This window comes from Elaeis guineensis, chromosome 11 (assembly GCF_000442705.2).
Source record: "Elaeis guineensis isolate ETL-2024a chromosome 11, EG11, whole genome shotgun sequence".
Taxonomy (NCBI): Eukaryota; Viridiplantae; Streptophyta; class Magnoliopsida; order Arecales; family Arecaceae; genus Elaeis; species Elaeis guineensis.
In genome coordinates this window covers 114,011,534-114,027,262 of record NC_026003.2, presented here as the reverse complement: position 1 = coordinate 114,027,262, position 15,729 = coordinate 114,011,534, and the positions used below count along the sequence as shown (strand labels likewise).

At 47.4% G+C, this 15,729-nt stretch overlaps 1 protein-coding gene across 6 annotated transcripts; it reads left to right on the top strand.

Annotated features, from left to right (window-relative positions):
• Positions 1 to 4,137: 4,137 nt before the first annotated feature.
• On the top strand, positions 4,138 to 14,037 carry LOC105054068 (UPF0496 protein 4). Of its 6 annotated transcripts, XR_012135550.1 has the most exons (5): positions 4,138 to 4,292; positions 11,973 to 13,229; positions 13,565 to 13,641; positions 13,755 to 13,857; positions 13,973 to 14,037. XR_012135550.1 is itself a non-coding variant. In XM_010935462.4 (2 exons), exon 2 carries the CDS (start codon positions 12,008 to 12,010, stop codon positions 13,166 to 13,168), a length of 1,161 nt encoding a protein of 386 aa, XP_010933764.1. In that variant the 5' UTR covers positions 4,138 to 4,292; positions 11,973 to 12,007; the 3' UTR covers positions 13,169 to 13,319. The 6 variants fall into 6 exon arrangements, 2 of the variants coding, with proteins under 2 accessions (XP_010933764.1, XP_010933765.1); XR_012135549.1 differs by having other exon boundaries at positions 13,755 to 14,037; XR_012135548.1 differs by having other exon boundaries at positions 13,565 to 13,857.
• Positions 14,038 to 15,729: the final 1,692 nt, after the last annotated feature.

Sequence of the window (15,729 nt, the reverse complement as noted above, 5' to 3'; positions counted from 1 at the left end):
TAAGAAGAATTTAGGACCACTACTTCACTTGATTCTTTTTCTAGTTTTGCGGAAATGTTTACTTGATTTTTTTCTTTGGCTTATTGCAATGCACTTTAACCCAAAGCAGTTGAAGCAGCATAATTTTTGAAGTATAATTTTCTTTGATAATAAAGTAGTTTAATGTAAGAGAGAACATGTTGTATCTTTGAGCTCTTAGATTATGGTTTGTAATGCTGTCATCTTATACACATGGCTAGTCTAAGAAAAGCCACTCATTGATAAAAATCTCTCTTAATCAAAGTGCCTCTATTGTCGCCGGAGAGTCGAGCTAGCTCGGGCCGCTGAGTTGGAGACAGGAGAGAGAAAGAGAATAAATGATGGCCATAAGATACCACTGAAGATCTCTAGGTTGGATGTTAGTGCTTGGACTTTGATCGATCCTTCGCATCGGATCCTGCAACTATCAAAAACAGAAAGATCTTCACACTGGAGGGATTCTCTGGTAGTGGACCCTTCGATGTCTAAATCAATCTACCACAGAAGAAAACAGAAGAAGCCTAAGTTTTTAAAGAGAGTTCAACAATAGAGTCGAGTATAAGGGTGAAAAACACTTACCCTACATGCCTTTTTCTAAAGACTAATTCTATACAAATTGAAATCTATCTCCTCTATAGAGTGCTAAGCTCTTCTAAACTCCATCCTACATTAAAGTTTTGTAGATAAAAGTGGATACTTATCATCTGTGAGAACACATGCTATTTGCTAGAGAACAGTGGTCGTGAGGACGTACTCTGATTATTAGAGAATAAAGACTTGCACATTTTAGAGATTGTTGAAATTACGAATCTCATTGAGTGGAGGATGAAGTGGAGCAGCGAGATGGTCGGTTGCTTGTCGTCTAGTGGATAGAAGATTCCGGAGCTCCTCCTGCACAGTGCACAACCGTAAAAGATCATATGGCAAAGGCTTGGCAACCGCTCCATCACCTTCTATCGAAGACATGTATCGAACTGCTGTTGAATCACCAATGCCACGATGGATAGTTCACCTTAGGATGTATCGGCCTCAAATTAGCTTAACCTAATCACAATGCCAAAACCATGTTTCCATGTTTCTTTCTTCGTTTCACCATGTTATACTTTTACCTGGAGGACTTGATTTTGCATAACCTTATCGTCAAGTTGTTGAAGTCTTCAAGTTCTTTTGTTAATTTTTTGCTTTTTTAGACCAGCCCAAACACTGGCCTTATCCATGGATTACTAGTACTACCCTGAAAATTTCGACTATAATTGCTTCAGTAATGAAACAGCTCCTATGAGCGGCCTAGAATCGGATAACAGAGAACACGACAAGGCAAAGCTACTCATTGATGTTTGCAGAAAGCCAAAGGGACAGACCATCAATGTGATTCAGATGGGTTTTGGCAGTGTATCGTTTTCTTTCTAGAGCATTCCTATTGCCATTGTCCCAATCCTCCTCCTTCTCACAGTTGGAGAACAGCTCCCCCACTACGCAGAGGGACCCTCTTCTATTTGGAGTCAAAGCGTGCCTTTGTGAAAAAGGAATGGTTGGGAAGAACCAAAGAGCTTCTGGTGTCCCTGAAGTCCCATGACACCTTTCTTCCATTAAACTCTGGACAATATCTTGTGGTGGTCTTTTTCTCTGTGTTTCAATGATGAAGCTAGAGGCAAAGCATGGCCTACCACTATCCCTCACTTCTGTTCCGGCACTGTAAGGCCTCTACTTTTATGGTACCCCAGAAGTCACCTCAGGAATATGCCAAGAGTTATTGCACCCCCATTACAAGCCACCAGGCCTTTTGATTAAGTTATTCTTCTATCAGAATCTTCTAACTTAGTTCCACAATGATGCTCTTCAGCCATATAAGAAATCAGGGGTTCATTCTCATAATCTATGGGAGGAAAGCATTGTAGATCATGGGAGATTATGCCACATATTTGTCTATGAGTGGGCTTTCCCAATAACCAGCCACCTCTCTATCCCAGGAGAACGAGTATAAAATGCTTCAGATTGGCTCTCCAGATGACTAATCATGAATCATAGAATCAAAGAAGTATTCACTATCGGAGCATTTTGCACATTATGACCGACCCAGTTATTACAATTGCCTGTTAACTTGCACGAGCAAGGGTAGTGGCTTTGCCACTTCAATTCATGCTTTAGTCTCTGCACAAGAATGACATGGCCATTTGGGTTCTAATTTAAAGACAACTAGTATCCGTAAAGGGGAAGCAATATACTAAGGAAGGACAGTAGAAGCTTAAATCCTGGTCCTTTCTAAATATACAATGTTAAAATAAATTTAAATGATCACATATCAACCTATAATAATTTTATTGTTCATATGATCTCTAGAATCACGTGATCACCTAGAATCATGTGATCGTCTTGAATCATTCTAATGGACGATCATAAGAGAGATTTTGGGAGCAAAGAGCACCTCATGATAACATAATTTGACATTCCCCCAAAGTTTAGACATGAGAAAAATTAAGGCTATGAACAAACTCAATGGCATATTTTATGAATGGTGCGCATAAGCATAAGAGTGCCCATAAACATAGACATAAGAAGGTTCCAAGAAGGATGCAGGATAAGTATCTGGTTGCCTTCGTTCCATCCATAAGCATTAAGCAAGTTCACTAGTATTGGAATGAAATTGATCCTATATTATAAATTGCCAAATCTATACCTTGCCCTTTTTTGACCAAGTCATTTACGCTTGGAAAAGTTTGGGAGCCAGAATGCTGAGAACTTCCCCCTGACAGCCCAAATTGGAGAAAGTGGGTGGAATCTTAGGGGGCCATAGCCATTGAGTGAGAGTAGGGCCAGGCCTTTTACAGGTGTTCAGAATCTTCAGATGGATGAGTGCGCCCAGGTGGGAATTATTGGGAGGCATCTTGGTTGCAATTATGCGTGCACTAAATCCAGCAGAACCATAGGTCACACTTGTAATCAGTTGAGTTCATTTTTAACAACAGCTACATGTTCAATCTTTTATTCCTTCAATCTCCAGTGACTCCTCTTTAGAACTTTTTTCCTCAACTCACTTCAGTAGGCTGATACAAAGGAAAAAGGCCATGCCGAGGCTAAGGTGTTACAAAATTGTCAGGCCAGCCTAATTAATAAACTTGGAGCAACATAAAATTCAATCATAGGCCTGTTCTTCTGTATCCCTAGTATAATCCCTACTAAGTTATAGCAATTTCCTCCCTCTTCTTGGGGGGCATCAAATGGCCTTTTCACTTTTTGGCATCAAAGAAGAATTGGGATTAAATATATACTGGTATCCTTTTTGATAATAATATATGCTAGTATTCACCATCAAGTATTCACTCAGACAGTATCATCCCTCGTTATAAGAGCAAGAGATGGAAATTTTAATCCAGTCGAATTTAGCCCCTGAAATTTCTATGGTTATAGGATAGAAAAGATAAAGATTAACCCCTTGTAATCTCATATTTACATATAAAATATTCGTCCAAAACGAACCTTTCATATATGTTAGGTTGGGCTAATACGTGGCCAACCCATGTCTAACCTACATTATTTTCTAACATTTAGGTTCCGATCCAACATGGCCGAGACCCTGTTTAAGGACCTGGCTTGGATTTGGACGGCCTAGCTCCTAGTTAGGATTGGACCTCTTCTTCATTGGGTTGGGCCTTCAATAGGCCTTAGCCCAACGGCACTGTCCCTGTTCTTAATCTCCCCTCAGTGAGGAGAAGCTTCATTTCCAGGGCCTCCATTAATCAACGATGGCGTCCTCTCCTTCGAATTTTAAATTTCGGAGCACCCTGATACGCTCATTGCATTGGATCCCTGTCGGCAATTCTGGACCCAAAACTACTCCCAAATCTCTTAATTTCGAACTTCGGATCCGCCACCAGATGTCAACGCGAAAAAGATATTTGCACTCCTATTTCTCATAAATACACCAAAAACGGTCGAACCTTTACTTGGGAGTCGCTGCATCGCTAAGAAAAGAAGGGTACATATATTAATCCCGCATCAGCTGGTTATACTAAATGTGCAAACACGCGATCTGATGGTCGTATGGGGAGCACGCTGCCAATATAATAACAACCACGCATCACGTGTCAGCTATAAAGATCCTACCAAATCTGTATTCTAGACCAAGCAAAACAGCGGATTGGATTGGTGGTGGTGGGGCGGCCAAAAAGGCCAGGGCAGAAAAGAGAAGGACCAGCCCTCAACCGTGTCGTCTGGTTTTGTTTGGTGCCGCAACTTTCCTCTTACTTCACGCTCTTCGGCGTGTACCGATTCAGGTATGGAATTTGTTGCCTCCTTTCTCATCTCGTCTGCGTTTTCTAATCCCGGAGGTAAGCATGTGTAGATGTATTGCCTTTTTATTTCCACGCGTTGTTGGGATGATTCAAAGTCCATAGATGAAAGGAGACCGTTTTTTTTTTGTTCTTGATCTAATTGATCCAAGATTTCTCTGCAAATAAGGGGAAATTGGAGGCTCTCTTGTTAAAAGGGTCCGATTTGATGTAGTTTTTCATCATCTGGTGTTCGTAGCCCTCATCCTTTTTCGCTTGGGGTTTGGAATTGGTCGTTCTTGGGGGAGATTTTTTTTTTTTTTTTCTTTTCCTTATCCTTATTTATTCGGTCTAAAATTTTAATTAGACTCATATAGAAAGGTAATAGCAGGTGATACTCTGCTGCTTTTCGGTATTTAATTTTAATCTTGTGGTTTTAATTTTAATGCTATGTTCCTTTGTGTTTTTATTGGGAATCTTGGTATATTTCCTTATTTGTCACCGAGGATATTGCTTTGCTTGAAGGTCTGTGCTTTGGTTTTTGCTGAGTATGATATAGTGAGGAGACTCTCGTGCATTTTTTGAGTGTGAAATCTAGAGATCTAGATTTCTATATTTGAAACCCTAATTTGCTTTTTTTTTTTTCTATTAAGATATATAATAAACTCAAAATGCAAGAGAAGAGTGTTGATTAGCAATAGATAATTGAAGGGACGAGGGGAAATCTCCAAATCTGACGTGTCCTGTCAAATATATATTACCATGACCGAACAGATTACCACTAAACTTCTTTTAAGTTTGTATTTTCTTTTTTCGAATGCCACGTATTGGCCCATGAATTCTCAATTGTTTCATTTGTTTTAAGGTTCAAAAGCTACGATAGGTTTCTGCCAAGCCTAATTCTGTATCGATTTTGGGTTATGTTAAGATGAGGTTCTCCTCCTGTTCCTAACATAACCTTGCTTTAATTGTTTGAAGGGGTCATCTCCAGTCGTGACAAATCCATTTCAAATGGAAGGGGCATGCAAAGTCGAAAGGAATTTAAATTCGGGGTGGAGTCGTAAGCGATACATTTACAGATTTTCCGAGCTCCACGGTCGGTCGTGGAAGGTCTGCTCCTCCTTGAGGCCTTCCGGCGATGGAGTCGATGGTCCCAATTGGAGGCCGATCTCCGGGCTGTTCCTTTCTCCTTGGCGGTTCAGGTTGCGGCAGGGCTCTTGGCCGATCTTCTCTACCTTCAAGCCGGCGTCGAATAAATCTGTCGAGTCGACCTCGCCGGATGAGTTCCTCGATCTCATCTCGTAGCTGGATGCATTCTTTCATGTCGTGGCCGTGGTCGCGGTGGTAGAGACAGAACTTGTTGGGGTTGCGCTTTCCGGGGTGTGTACGCATCCTCTCTGGCCTAGGGAGCTGTTCCCTGACCTCCATCAGTACCCGGGCCTTCGAGGCATTGAGGGGGGCGTAGTTGCGGAATCTTCCCGGTGGAGAACCCCGCCGAACCCCGCGGTCCGGACTTCTCTGCCTGCGTACCCGAGGCGGAGTTTGGGCACGCTTGTGCCCAGGAGGGGATCGAGAACGCGGCCGAGCTTTCCTCGATCTTTTTTCGACTGCAGGCCTACTCGGGTCTCCCGCCTGCCGCTCTCTCGCGGTCTCCTCATCCTTCATTTTGAAGGCCTCTTCCGCTCGAGCGTATCCTTCAGCCCGAGCCAACAAATCAGCAAAATCCCTGGGGTACTTCTCCAAGGAGAACAAAAGGTCATTCTTCCGAAGGCCGCCCTTCAGAGCGGCCATTGCAACCGATTGGTCCAAATTCCGAACCTCCAACGCTGCGACGTTGAAGCGGTTGATATAGGCCCGAATGGACTCCCCTTCCCTCTGCTTGATATTGATGAGGGACTCCGAACCCTTCTGGGGGCGTCGGCTGCTGACAAAATGGGCCATGAATTGGTGGCTCATCTGATTGAAGGAAAAGATGGTACCCGGCTTCAGCGTCGAGTATCAGTTTCTCGCCGTTCTCTTCAAGGTGGATGGGAAGGCTCGGCACAGAATGGCGTCGGGAGCGTCATGAAGCAGCATCATCGTCCGAAAGGCTTCCAGGTGATCGACCGGGTCTGCAGTCCCGTCGTAGCTTTCGAACTGGGGGAGCTTGAAGTTTGGCGGGATCGGTTCCTGCATGATCATTTGAGAAAATGGTCAGTGCAAATATCCTCACCATACGCGGGGGGAGCGTGGCGGAGTTCTTCGATCCGCCGGTTCATCTCTTGGAGTCTCCGGTCCAAGAAGTCCTCTCGACTCCGGGTCTCGAGGGTTCTCTGACAGAATGGGGGCAGGGATCTTCCAGGGGTGGAATCGTGATCCGACTGAGGGCTCTCCACCCTCGGATTCGTCTTCCCAGGAAAGACGGGACGGCTTGTCCAAGTGGCCCGCACCACCGCCGGATTCTGGTGCTCCGGTGACACCCTTTCTAGGCGCGCCGATGCCTGTGGCTGCTGCTGCATGGCCTGCACAGCTTCAGTGAGGCCTCTGACCTGCTGCGCCAGCAGGTCAAACTTCTCCGCGCCGACCGCCGTCGCGGGAGGGGGAGGAGGTTGGGAAATAGGAGGTGAGGCCGGAGCTTGAGACCTGGCCGCGGAGGCCATGGATCGTCGCGTGGACGCCTTGCGGGGAGGCATCGAGCAAAGACCAGGTGGAGGAAGGAGGAGGGGACGTCGGAAAAGATGCCCGGGGGCGATTCCGTCGAGCGCTCCTTTAAGAACAAGGGTACCGCGAAGATTCGGCCCCTTCCTCTAGTGCCAATCCTGTTGGTGCAAAAATCCGCCTGCGCCGGAGAAGCTGGAGTCGAGGGGGTCGCGGTCGCCGCCGGGACCTGCAAAAGAAGTCTAAACCAGAGGTGGGGTTGCTCCAGCAAGACCCTCCGACGCTCAAATCAGTTCTCTGCCTCAACAAGAATGGAGTGCTCGAACGAAAATTTTAGCAGAGTTTTGAGATAGTAAAAATGGAGCTTCTAGCGTTACGTATCTGGGGTCTCCCCTTTTATAGGCGGAGGGCGCAACAGACTGATGGCGACGTTTATAACCGTTTGGTAGTGGGCTGCCCACAGTCAGGAGAAATTTGTTGCGAGGAGTAGTGGAGTGGACTCGTGGCCCTCGCGGCAGCGCGCCACGTGGAGTCTGCCGTAGGGAGTGGAGCGGCGTCCGTTGTCGCGACTTGCCAGAGAATGGAAGGATCGCGCAGTATCCGTCGCAGGAGGTGGAGCAGGGTCGTGGGCATCATAGCGGTCTGCCAGGGAATAGTGGAGCCGCACGGAATCCGTCGCAGGAAGTGGAGCAGGGTCGTGGCCGTCATAGCGGTCTGTCAGGGAATAATGGAGCTGCGCGGAATCCGTCGCAGGAAGTGGAGCAGGGTCGTGGCCGTCATAGCGGTCTATCTGAGAATAATGGAGCTGCGCAGAATCCGCCGCAGGAAGTGGAGCAGGGTCGTGGCTGTTGCTGTGTCGTGCCAGGGAATGCAGACCCGTCGGCAGAAGCTCGGCCGGAATGTCTGGTGGTTGGCTATCCACTTGAGGGGAGCTCGAAGTCCGACCCCAGTAAGGGCCCGGGCGAGGTCTTTCTTTAGCTGAGGTCGGGATCGAGGTCCAGCTCCCATAGGAGTCCGGGCGGAGTTTACCTGCAATCAAAGTCGGGGCGAAGTCCGGCTCTCGTAGAAGTCCGGACGGAGCTTACCGGCGGTCGGGTTTGGTGACGGAGCCCGGCTCCCGTAGGAGTCCGGACGGAGTCTTCCTTGCGGCAGAAGTTGTGGACGGAGCCCGTCTCCCGCAGGAGTCTGGGCGGAGTTTGTCTGCAGCCGGAGTCGGGGACGAGGCCCGGCTCCCGTAGGAGTTCGGGCGAAGCTTACCACCCGTCGGAGTTGGTGACGGAGCCCGGCTCCCGTAGGAGTCCGGGCGAAGTCTGTCTACAGCCGGAGCCGGGGACGAGACCCGGCTCCCGTAGCAGTCCGGGCGAAGCTTACCACCGGTCGGAGTTGGTGACGGAGCCCGGCTCTCGTAGGAGTCCGCACGGAGTCTTCCTTGCGGCAGAAGTTGTGGACGGAGCCCGTCTCCCGCAGGAGTCCGGGCGGAGTTTGTCTGCAGCCGGAGTCGGGGACGAGGCCCGGCTCCCGTAGGAGTCTGGGCGAAGCTTACCACCGATCGGAGTTGGTGACGGAGCCCGGCTCCCGTAGGAGTCCGGGCGAAGCTTACCTGCAATCAAAGTCGGGGCGAAGTCCGGCTCCCGTAGGAGTCTGGACGGAGCTTACCGGCGGTCGGGTTTGGTGACGGAGCCCGGCTCCCGTAGGAGTCCGGATGGAGTCTTCCTTGCGGCAAAAGTTGTGGACGGAGCCCGTCTCCCGTAGGAGTCCGGGCGGAGTTTGTCTGCAGCCGGAGTCGGGGACGAGGCCCGGCTCCCGTAGGAGTCCGGGCGAAGCTTACCTGCAATCAAAGTCGGGGCGAAGTCCGGCTCTCGTAGGAGTCCGGACGGAGCTTACCGGCGGTCGGGTTTGGTGACGGAGCCCGGCTCCCGTAGGAGTCCGGGCGGAGTCTTTCTTGCGGCAGAAGTTGTGGACGGAGCCCGTCTCCCGCAGGAGTCCGGGCGGAGTTTGTCTGCAGCCGGAGTCGGGGACGAGGCCCGGCTCCCGTAGGAGTCCGGGCGAAGCTTACCACCGGTCGGAGTTGGTGACGGAGCCCGGCTCCCGTAGGAGTCCGAGCGAAGCTTACCTGCAATCAAAGTCGGGGCGAAGTCCGGCTCTCGTAGGAGTCCGGACGGAGCTTACCGGCGGTCGGGTTTGGTGACGGAGCCCGGCTCCCGTAGGAGTCCGGGCGGAGTCTTTCTTGCGGCAGAAGTTGTGGACGGAGCCCGTCTCCCGTAGGAATCCGGACGGAGTTTGTCTGCAGCCGGAGTCGGGGACGAGGTCCGGCTCCCGTAGGAGTCCGGGCGAAGCTTACCACCGGTCGGAGTTGGTGACGGAGCCCGGCTCCCGTAGGAGTCCGGGCGAAGCTTACCTGCAATCAAAGTCGGGGCGAAGTCCGGCTCCCGTAGGAGTCCGGACGGAGCTTACCGGCGGTCGGGTTTGTTGACGGAGCCCGGCTCCCGTAGGAGTCCGGGCGGAGTCTTCCTTGCGGCAGAAGTTGTGGACGGAGCCCGTCTCCCTTAGGAGTCCGGGCGGAGTTTGTCTGCAGCCGGAGTCGGGGACGAGGCCCGGCTCCCGTAGGAGTCCGGGCGAAGCTTACCTGCAATCAAAGTCGGGGCGAAGTCCGGCTCCCGTAGGAGTCCGGACGGAGCTTACCGACGGTCGGGTTTGGTGACGGAGCCCGACTCCCGTAGGAGTCCGGACGGAGTCTTCCTTGCGGCAGAAATTGTGGACGGAGCCCGTCTCCCGCAAGAGTCCGGGCGGAGTTTGTCTGCAGCCGGAGTCGGGGACGAGGCCCGGCTCCCATAGGAGTCCGGGCGAAGCTTACCACCGGTCGGAGTTGGTGGCGGAGCCCGGCTCCCGTAGGAGTCCGGGCGAAGCTTACCTGCAATCAAAGTCGGGGCAAAGTCCGGCTCCCGTAGGAGTTCGGACGGAGCTTACCGGCGGTCGGGTTTGGTGACGGAGCCTGGCTCCCGTAGGAGTCCGGACGGAGTCTTCCTTGCGGCAGAAGTTGTGGACGGAGCCCGTCTCCCGTAAGAGTCCGGGCGGAGTTTGTCTGCAGCCGGAGTCGGGGACGAGGCCCGGCTCCCGTAGGAGTCCGGGCGAAGCTTACTTGCAATCAAAGTCGGGGCGAAGTCCGGCTCCCGTAGGAGTCCGGACGGAGCTTTCCGGCGGTCGGGTTTGGTGACGGAGCCCGGCTCCCGTAGGAGTCCGGACGGAGTCTTCCTTGCGGCAGAAGTTGTGGACGGAGCCCGTCTCTCGTAGGAGTCCGGGCGGAGTTTGTCTGCAGCCGGAGTCGGGGACGAGGCCCGGCTCCCGTAGGAGTCCGGGTGAAGCTTACCTGCAATCAAAGTCGGGGCGAAGTCCGGCTCCCGTAGGAGTCCGGACGGAGCTTATCGGCGGTCGGGTTTGGTGACGGAGCCCGGCTCCCGTAGGAGTCTGGGCGGAGTCTTCCTTGCGGCAGAAGTTGTGGACGGAGCCCGTCTCCCGTAGGAGTCCGGGCGGAGTTTGTCTGCAGCCGAAGTCGGGGACGAGGCCCGGCTCCCGTAGGAGTCTGGGCGAAGCTTACCTGCAATCAAAGTCGGAGCGAAGTCCGGCTCCTGTAGGAGTCCGGACGGAGCTTACCGGCGGTCGGGTTTGGTGACGGAGCCCGGCTCCCGTAGGAGTCCGGACGGAGTCTTCCTTGCGGCAGAAGTTGTGGACGGAGCTCGTCTCCCGTAGGAGTCCGGGCGGAGTTTGTCTGCAGCCGGAGTCGGGGACGAGGCCCGGCTCCCGTAGGAGTCCGGGCGAAGCTTACCACCGGTCGGAGTCGGTGACGGAGCCCGGCTTCCGTAGGAGTCCGGGCGAAGTCTTCCTTGCGGCAGAAGTTGCGGACGGAGCCCGTGAGGGCCAATCCTGTCGAGAACTTCGGCTGAGGGTATTTTATACCCAACAGGTGGTATTAGTAGTTGCAAGCGTGATAACATGACAATAAAGGGGGATAACTGGATGTTCCTTTTATGCCCCAACTTTCTCAACAGGCTTAGTATAAGTTAGCGGAAAAGAAACCTATGCACCTTATTTGTAGGCCAGCCACCATCAGTTGCTGCTACTTTGCATGAAGTAAACCAGTACTGACAAACAAATGAAAGATTCAACATGAATAATGTCTCCGATGATATGACATTGTGCTTACTAGCCATTGATGAATGGCCATGCTTGATAATTTTTGTATATATTTTTACAAAGAAGAAACGCAAAGAGATGTCTTATGTTGATAAAAGGGGAAAACACTACAAAGAAAACAATGAGTTCTCTTTTTGTCGAACACTTTACATCATCATCCCTCACATAAGTTATCTCAAGTGTGAGAGTTTGTAGGCTGTGGTCTTCAGCTAATTGGGGAAACTCCTAGTTTCCATTTAAAACTAACATAGATAAGCATTACATAGATATAGATTGAGTGATGTATTCATATAATTTTTCCATAGTACTTCACCCCTATAAAATCTCCATATGCTCTATTCCTCATTAACCGGTAACAGCAATCATGGTGTTATGACTACTTATATCATTAAAATAATGTGTATTTTAACAACAGGGATCTTTTGTATCAAAACTGTTGGTTGGATTGACTGTAAAGTTATGGTTGTGCTGTGTCATATCTTTCTTTAAATCTCTCTATATGCATATGCCAACTTGTCCAAATATTGATGTATATACTGAGGTGTGCAAGCATGTTTAGAATTGTATCATTAGTAAAATAACTGATCTGTTCTATTTATATTATTAACATTATAGTGAACCTATGACATTAATTTGTAGTTCAATCCATTTATAAGAAAGGTTTTTTTTCTTTTTGTCAAGCATAATCTGATATAAAGGTTATTTCATGCAATTTGATCAAGTTTTACTCAGTTGAAATTTGCTAAATTCATGGCCAAGAATCAACTTAGAGGTGAATAAGTTGCATTAGATATTCTAGGAGAATTTTTTAACCAAGATTTTTGCTTTACATACTTTTTTCTTTCTTTTTTGCTACAGATTTTGTTTTTGACTGTGTTAGCAATTAAATCAAAATGAGTCGACCACATGATGGGCAGTGGACCTTTTTTCCCTTTGGAAATCCTTTTCGGATTATACTTCCTAAAGGATCTTATTTGTCGCCAAAGCTTCTTGCCTTGCTGAATATTTTTGAGCAAACCTTGGCAGAAAGTTTAAAAAGGCTCAAGCCTGAAGATGCTTCGGATGTCCTTAGTTTATCTTGGATGAGCCGTGCAATGGAGTCATTATCTGAGGCCCACGCTAACATTAAAACATTAATAACTGATCTTCAGTTTCCCGTTTCTGACTGGGATGAGAAGTGGATTGACATTTACTTGGACTGCAGTGTGAAGTTGCTTGATATTTGCATCGCGTTTAGCTCTGAGCTCTCCCAGCTGGATCAAGGGCAACTCTTGCTACGATATGCCTTGCATGTTTTAGACCCCTCAAGCAGTTGTCCTTCATCTGAACAACTCAAACGGGCCAATGCATGTCTTCATGATTCGGTGAAGCAATTCAACTCGAAGAGTCCCAAGTTTGAAAACTGTTTTTCCATCTTACAAGGTCTTTTGCGAACTCTTGATTTCACAAAGGTCAAGAACTCTGCCAAAGGGAAGGTATTGATGAGAGCCTTGTATGGAGTGAAGGTTATGACCATATTTATTTGCAGCGTCTTCACAGCAGCATTGTCAGGTTGCTCTACACCATTGATGGACATGAATGTTTCTGACAAGTTCTTGTGGGCTGAGGCTTTCAGTGACTTGCAAGCTGTTGTGAATGAGGAAGTTAGGAGTCAATTTTCAAGTGGAAAGATTACAATGTTGAAAGAACTGGAGGCTGTCGAAAAATGTGCAGAGAGATTGCATGCTTTGACTAGTTGTGTTAGCCACAAGTATGAGACTTTAGTGCAAAGCTGTTGCCAGAAAGAAGAAGAATTACTGCAAAGTGATGGTATTAGACATCAGGAAGTAGGCACACTGGTGAAAAGTGTGGACCAGGAAGAAAGCGAAGGACTCCAGGAGTCTGTTTCAAGTATGGCTGAAGAAGCAGAGAGGTTTGCCAATGGGCTTGATCTTCTGTCAAAGCAAGTGAGGGACTTCTTCCAGATTGTTCTGACCGGACGTGATGCTTTGCTTTCTAACCTTAGAGGATCTGATGTAACAGGAGAAAGTAGTGTAGATGAGGTCAGGTCATGAAGTGGTCAGATTCTCCTGAAGATCGCATGTGATATTGTTCATGAGATATGGAAAAGAGAATGTAAGGTTAATGTTTGTCATGTATGATGTAGTATCTCTTATTTTATGTGATATAACAATGTTATAAAGATGGCAAGGTTATTTACATCTATTTTCTGGGTTGTTATCTGTGTTCCATCATTCTTCTGGTATCATTGCATCTGCAATTTGTTTTAAAGTGATTTTGAAAATTGAACATACCGATGTTGTGGTTTATTGTGCCACTTCTGGATTACTGTTGCAGTGGTTGTTGGTTAGTTCAGGTCATTTGGACAGAGTTTGTGCCATCAGGTTTTTTAAGTGTCTATTGTGACAATGTTGGTTATCTTCAATCTAACATTCTTATTCTATTTGCAGAAAGAGTAGAATGGTTTCTTGTATTCGGGCCAAACAGAATCTCTCTCACCTGGAATCCAGGAGTGTGCTACTTCAAGGTCTTGTACATGTAAAAGGAGGATGGTTGCTGAAACAGGCTTGGTTTAATTCAAGATTGCTTTTTTTTTATTCCTTTGATCTATATCTATACATATTTTAGTTTTCACTTCAGGATTTGAAACATAACTAAGGAGGCTTAATGCGTATGCTGTTGGTGCCTGGCTAGGCCCGATGGTAAACTCTTCACTTGGAATCTAAAAGTTGACCGCTTTCAGGTTGGTCCAGAATCATTAGACCCCTTTTAGTTGAAGCCATAACAGTGCTCCTAATTTGCACTTCAGAGTTCCAAAAGATGGCTGGGAACATTTACAATCTATCCTGTTGATGCAGGTACATTATATCCTATTGTTGCCTACGTACTTTCTGATATGGTCCTTATGGTAGTCAACTTGAAACAGACTTGCATGCTTGCTTTTTAGCTGTCCATCTACTCTCCTTTCTAAAGCATTGAAGCCTGAGTCCTACTAATTCGAAATTGATGATCAATATTCTAATTGAGAATCTACGTCATTGGTCATGATCTATATCAAAACTGCCAACAAATCCAATATCATATATTTTGGAAGCACCATACTCATACATTGAGTGGGTACAAATATAAACAGTTGTGATAGTGTTAGTGTGCTAAACTATGTCATGGGATATAAATTAGAAATCCACAATGTTGATCATTATCTACGTCTCACAAATATGCATGCTTCAAAATTCAGTAAATTTCGGTGCTTCCAATCTATAGATCATAAAAATTATCATGTTGAGCTAGTAAATAGTATATTTTCAGGTCACTTGATGCATAGGTAAATAATATACGAAAGATACGATATTTGGTTGCAAAGTAGTTTTTATGATGTAGATCATAGTCAACTGTTGATCCATTATATGGAATCTCCCCCATTGATAATGAATTGGTAGGATTAAGACTCAAATCTATCCAAAGGGACAATATATGCATGTGATGGGCGACGCCCTCGCCTGAAATTCGTTGGGAATAATATAACAAACCAAAAAAACTACAGTGCTAGATGAAAGTAGAACCGGTTACAAAAGACATTAAGCGTTCGAGAAGTTGTCTTCCTCCCTGGCCAATTTCTCAAGAGAGTACGGCACCATCAATGAGTGATAAAGTGGATCATTTATTTGTACGCCTTTTATCAAATGGAATAGGAGTGGATGGACGCAACTATATATTTGTCACATCATGAAAAATTTATAATTGAATACAATTTATCTGAACCAATCTTGGCTGTTCTCAGGTAGGTCATCCTACCCCTGTAATCCATCATTATGTGATTGTGATGCTCTCTTTGCATTGAGAGTAGTTTAGCTTCCATCTTGTCCACAAGCACGCAATGATTGAATTCCCATTCATACGAGCCAGCTATATGATGACCACCCAGACTTCCAATGACCTGTTTCGAGCAACTCCCATTTGATGGCTCTATTATTGGACCATCCAAGTTCCTTAATCATTCCCAAAAACTTAATCTGAATAATAATAATGAGAATAACCAATTCAGAGCTCTTTTATGTGGATTCATTAAGCAACACCAATGATTATATCTCTAACTTCTCGACAGAACTAACCACAAAAGAATTGATGTAAAAGGTATTCCCACAACTCATATACTGCATAATAGCTGTAGTCATCATCCATACTCTTCCAAAAATATTCTTTGAATAATACTATACACAGAAAATAAAAAGGAAGGCTAATCAGGGAGCGAGCTCACATTGGAAGGCAAAGCACATGCGGAATGCCTGCTTAAAGCCACCATTACTCATCCTCACAGAGAGAGAGAGAGAGAGAGAGAGAGAGAGTTTTGAATGCTAGGCTGGTGGATAATGCCCTGCCACAAAGGCCTGCTCTGCCAAGTGGGCAGCATTCTTTTGAACTGCAGGTCATACCTTGCACGTGACGGGCATGACGCGTGGAGGTGACACGTCAGAGCTCGGTCTCCCGGTGGCAGAAGAGTGGAAGAGTGGTGGGGTTTTTATCTCTCTCCGAGCTACCTGACCAGAAGGTAAGACCACGTGCCCACATGCAGGAGAGCCCCCGCTGTTCCCATGTCTACACGTATGATTGAATT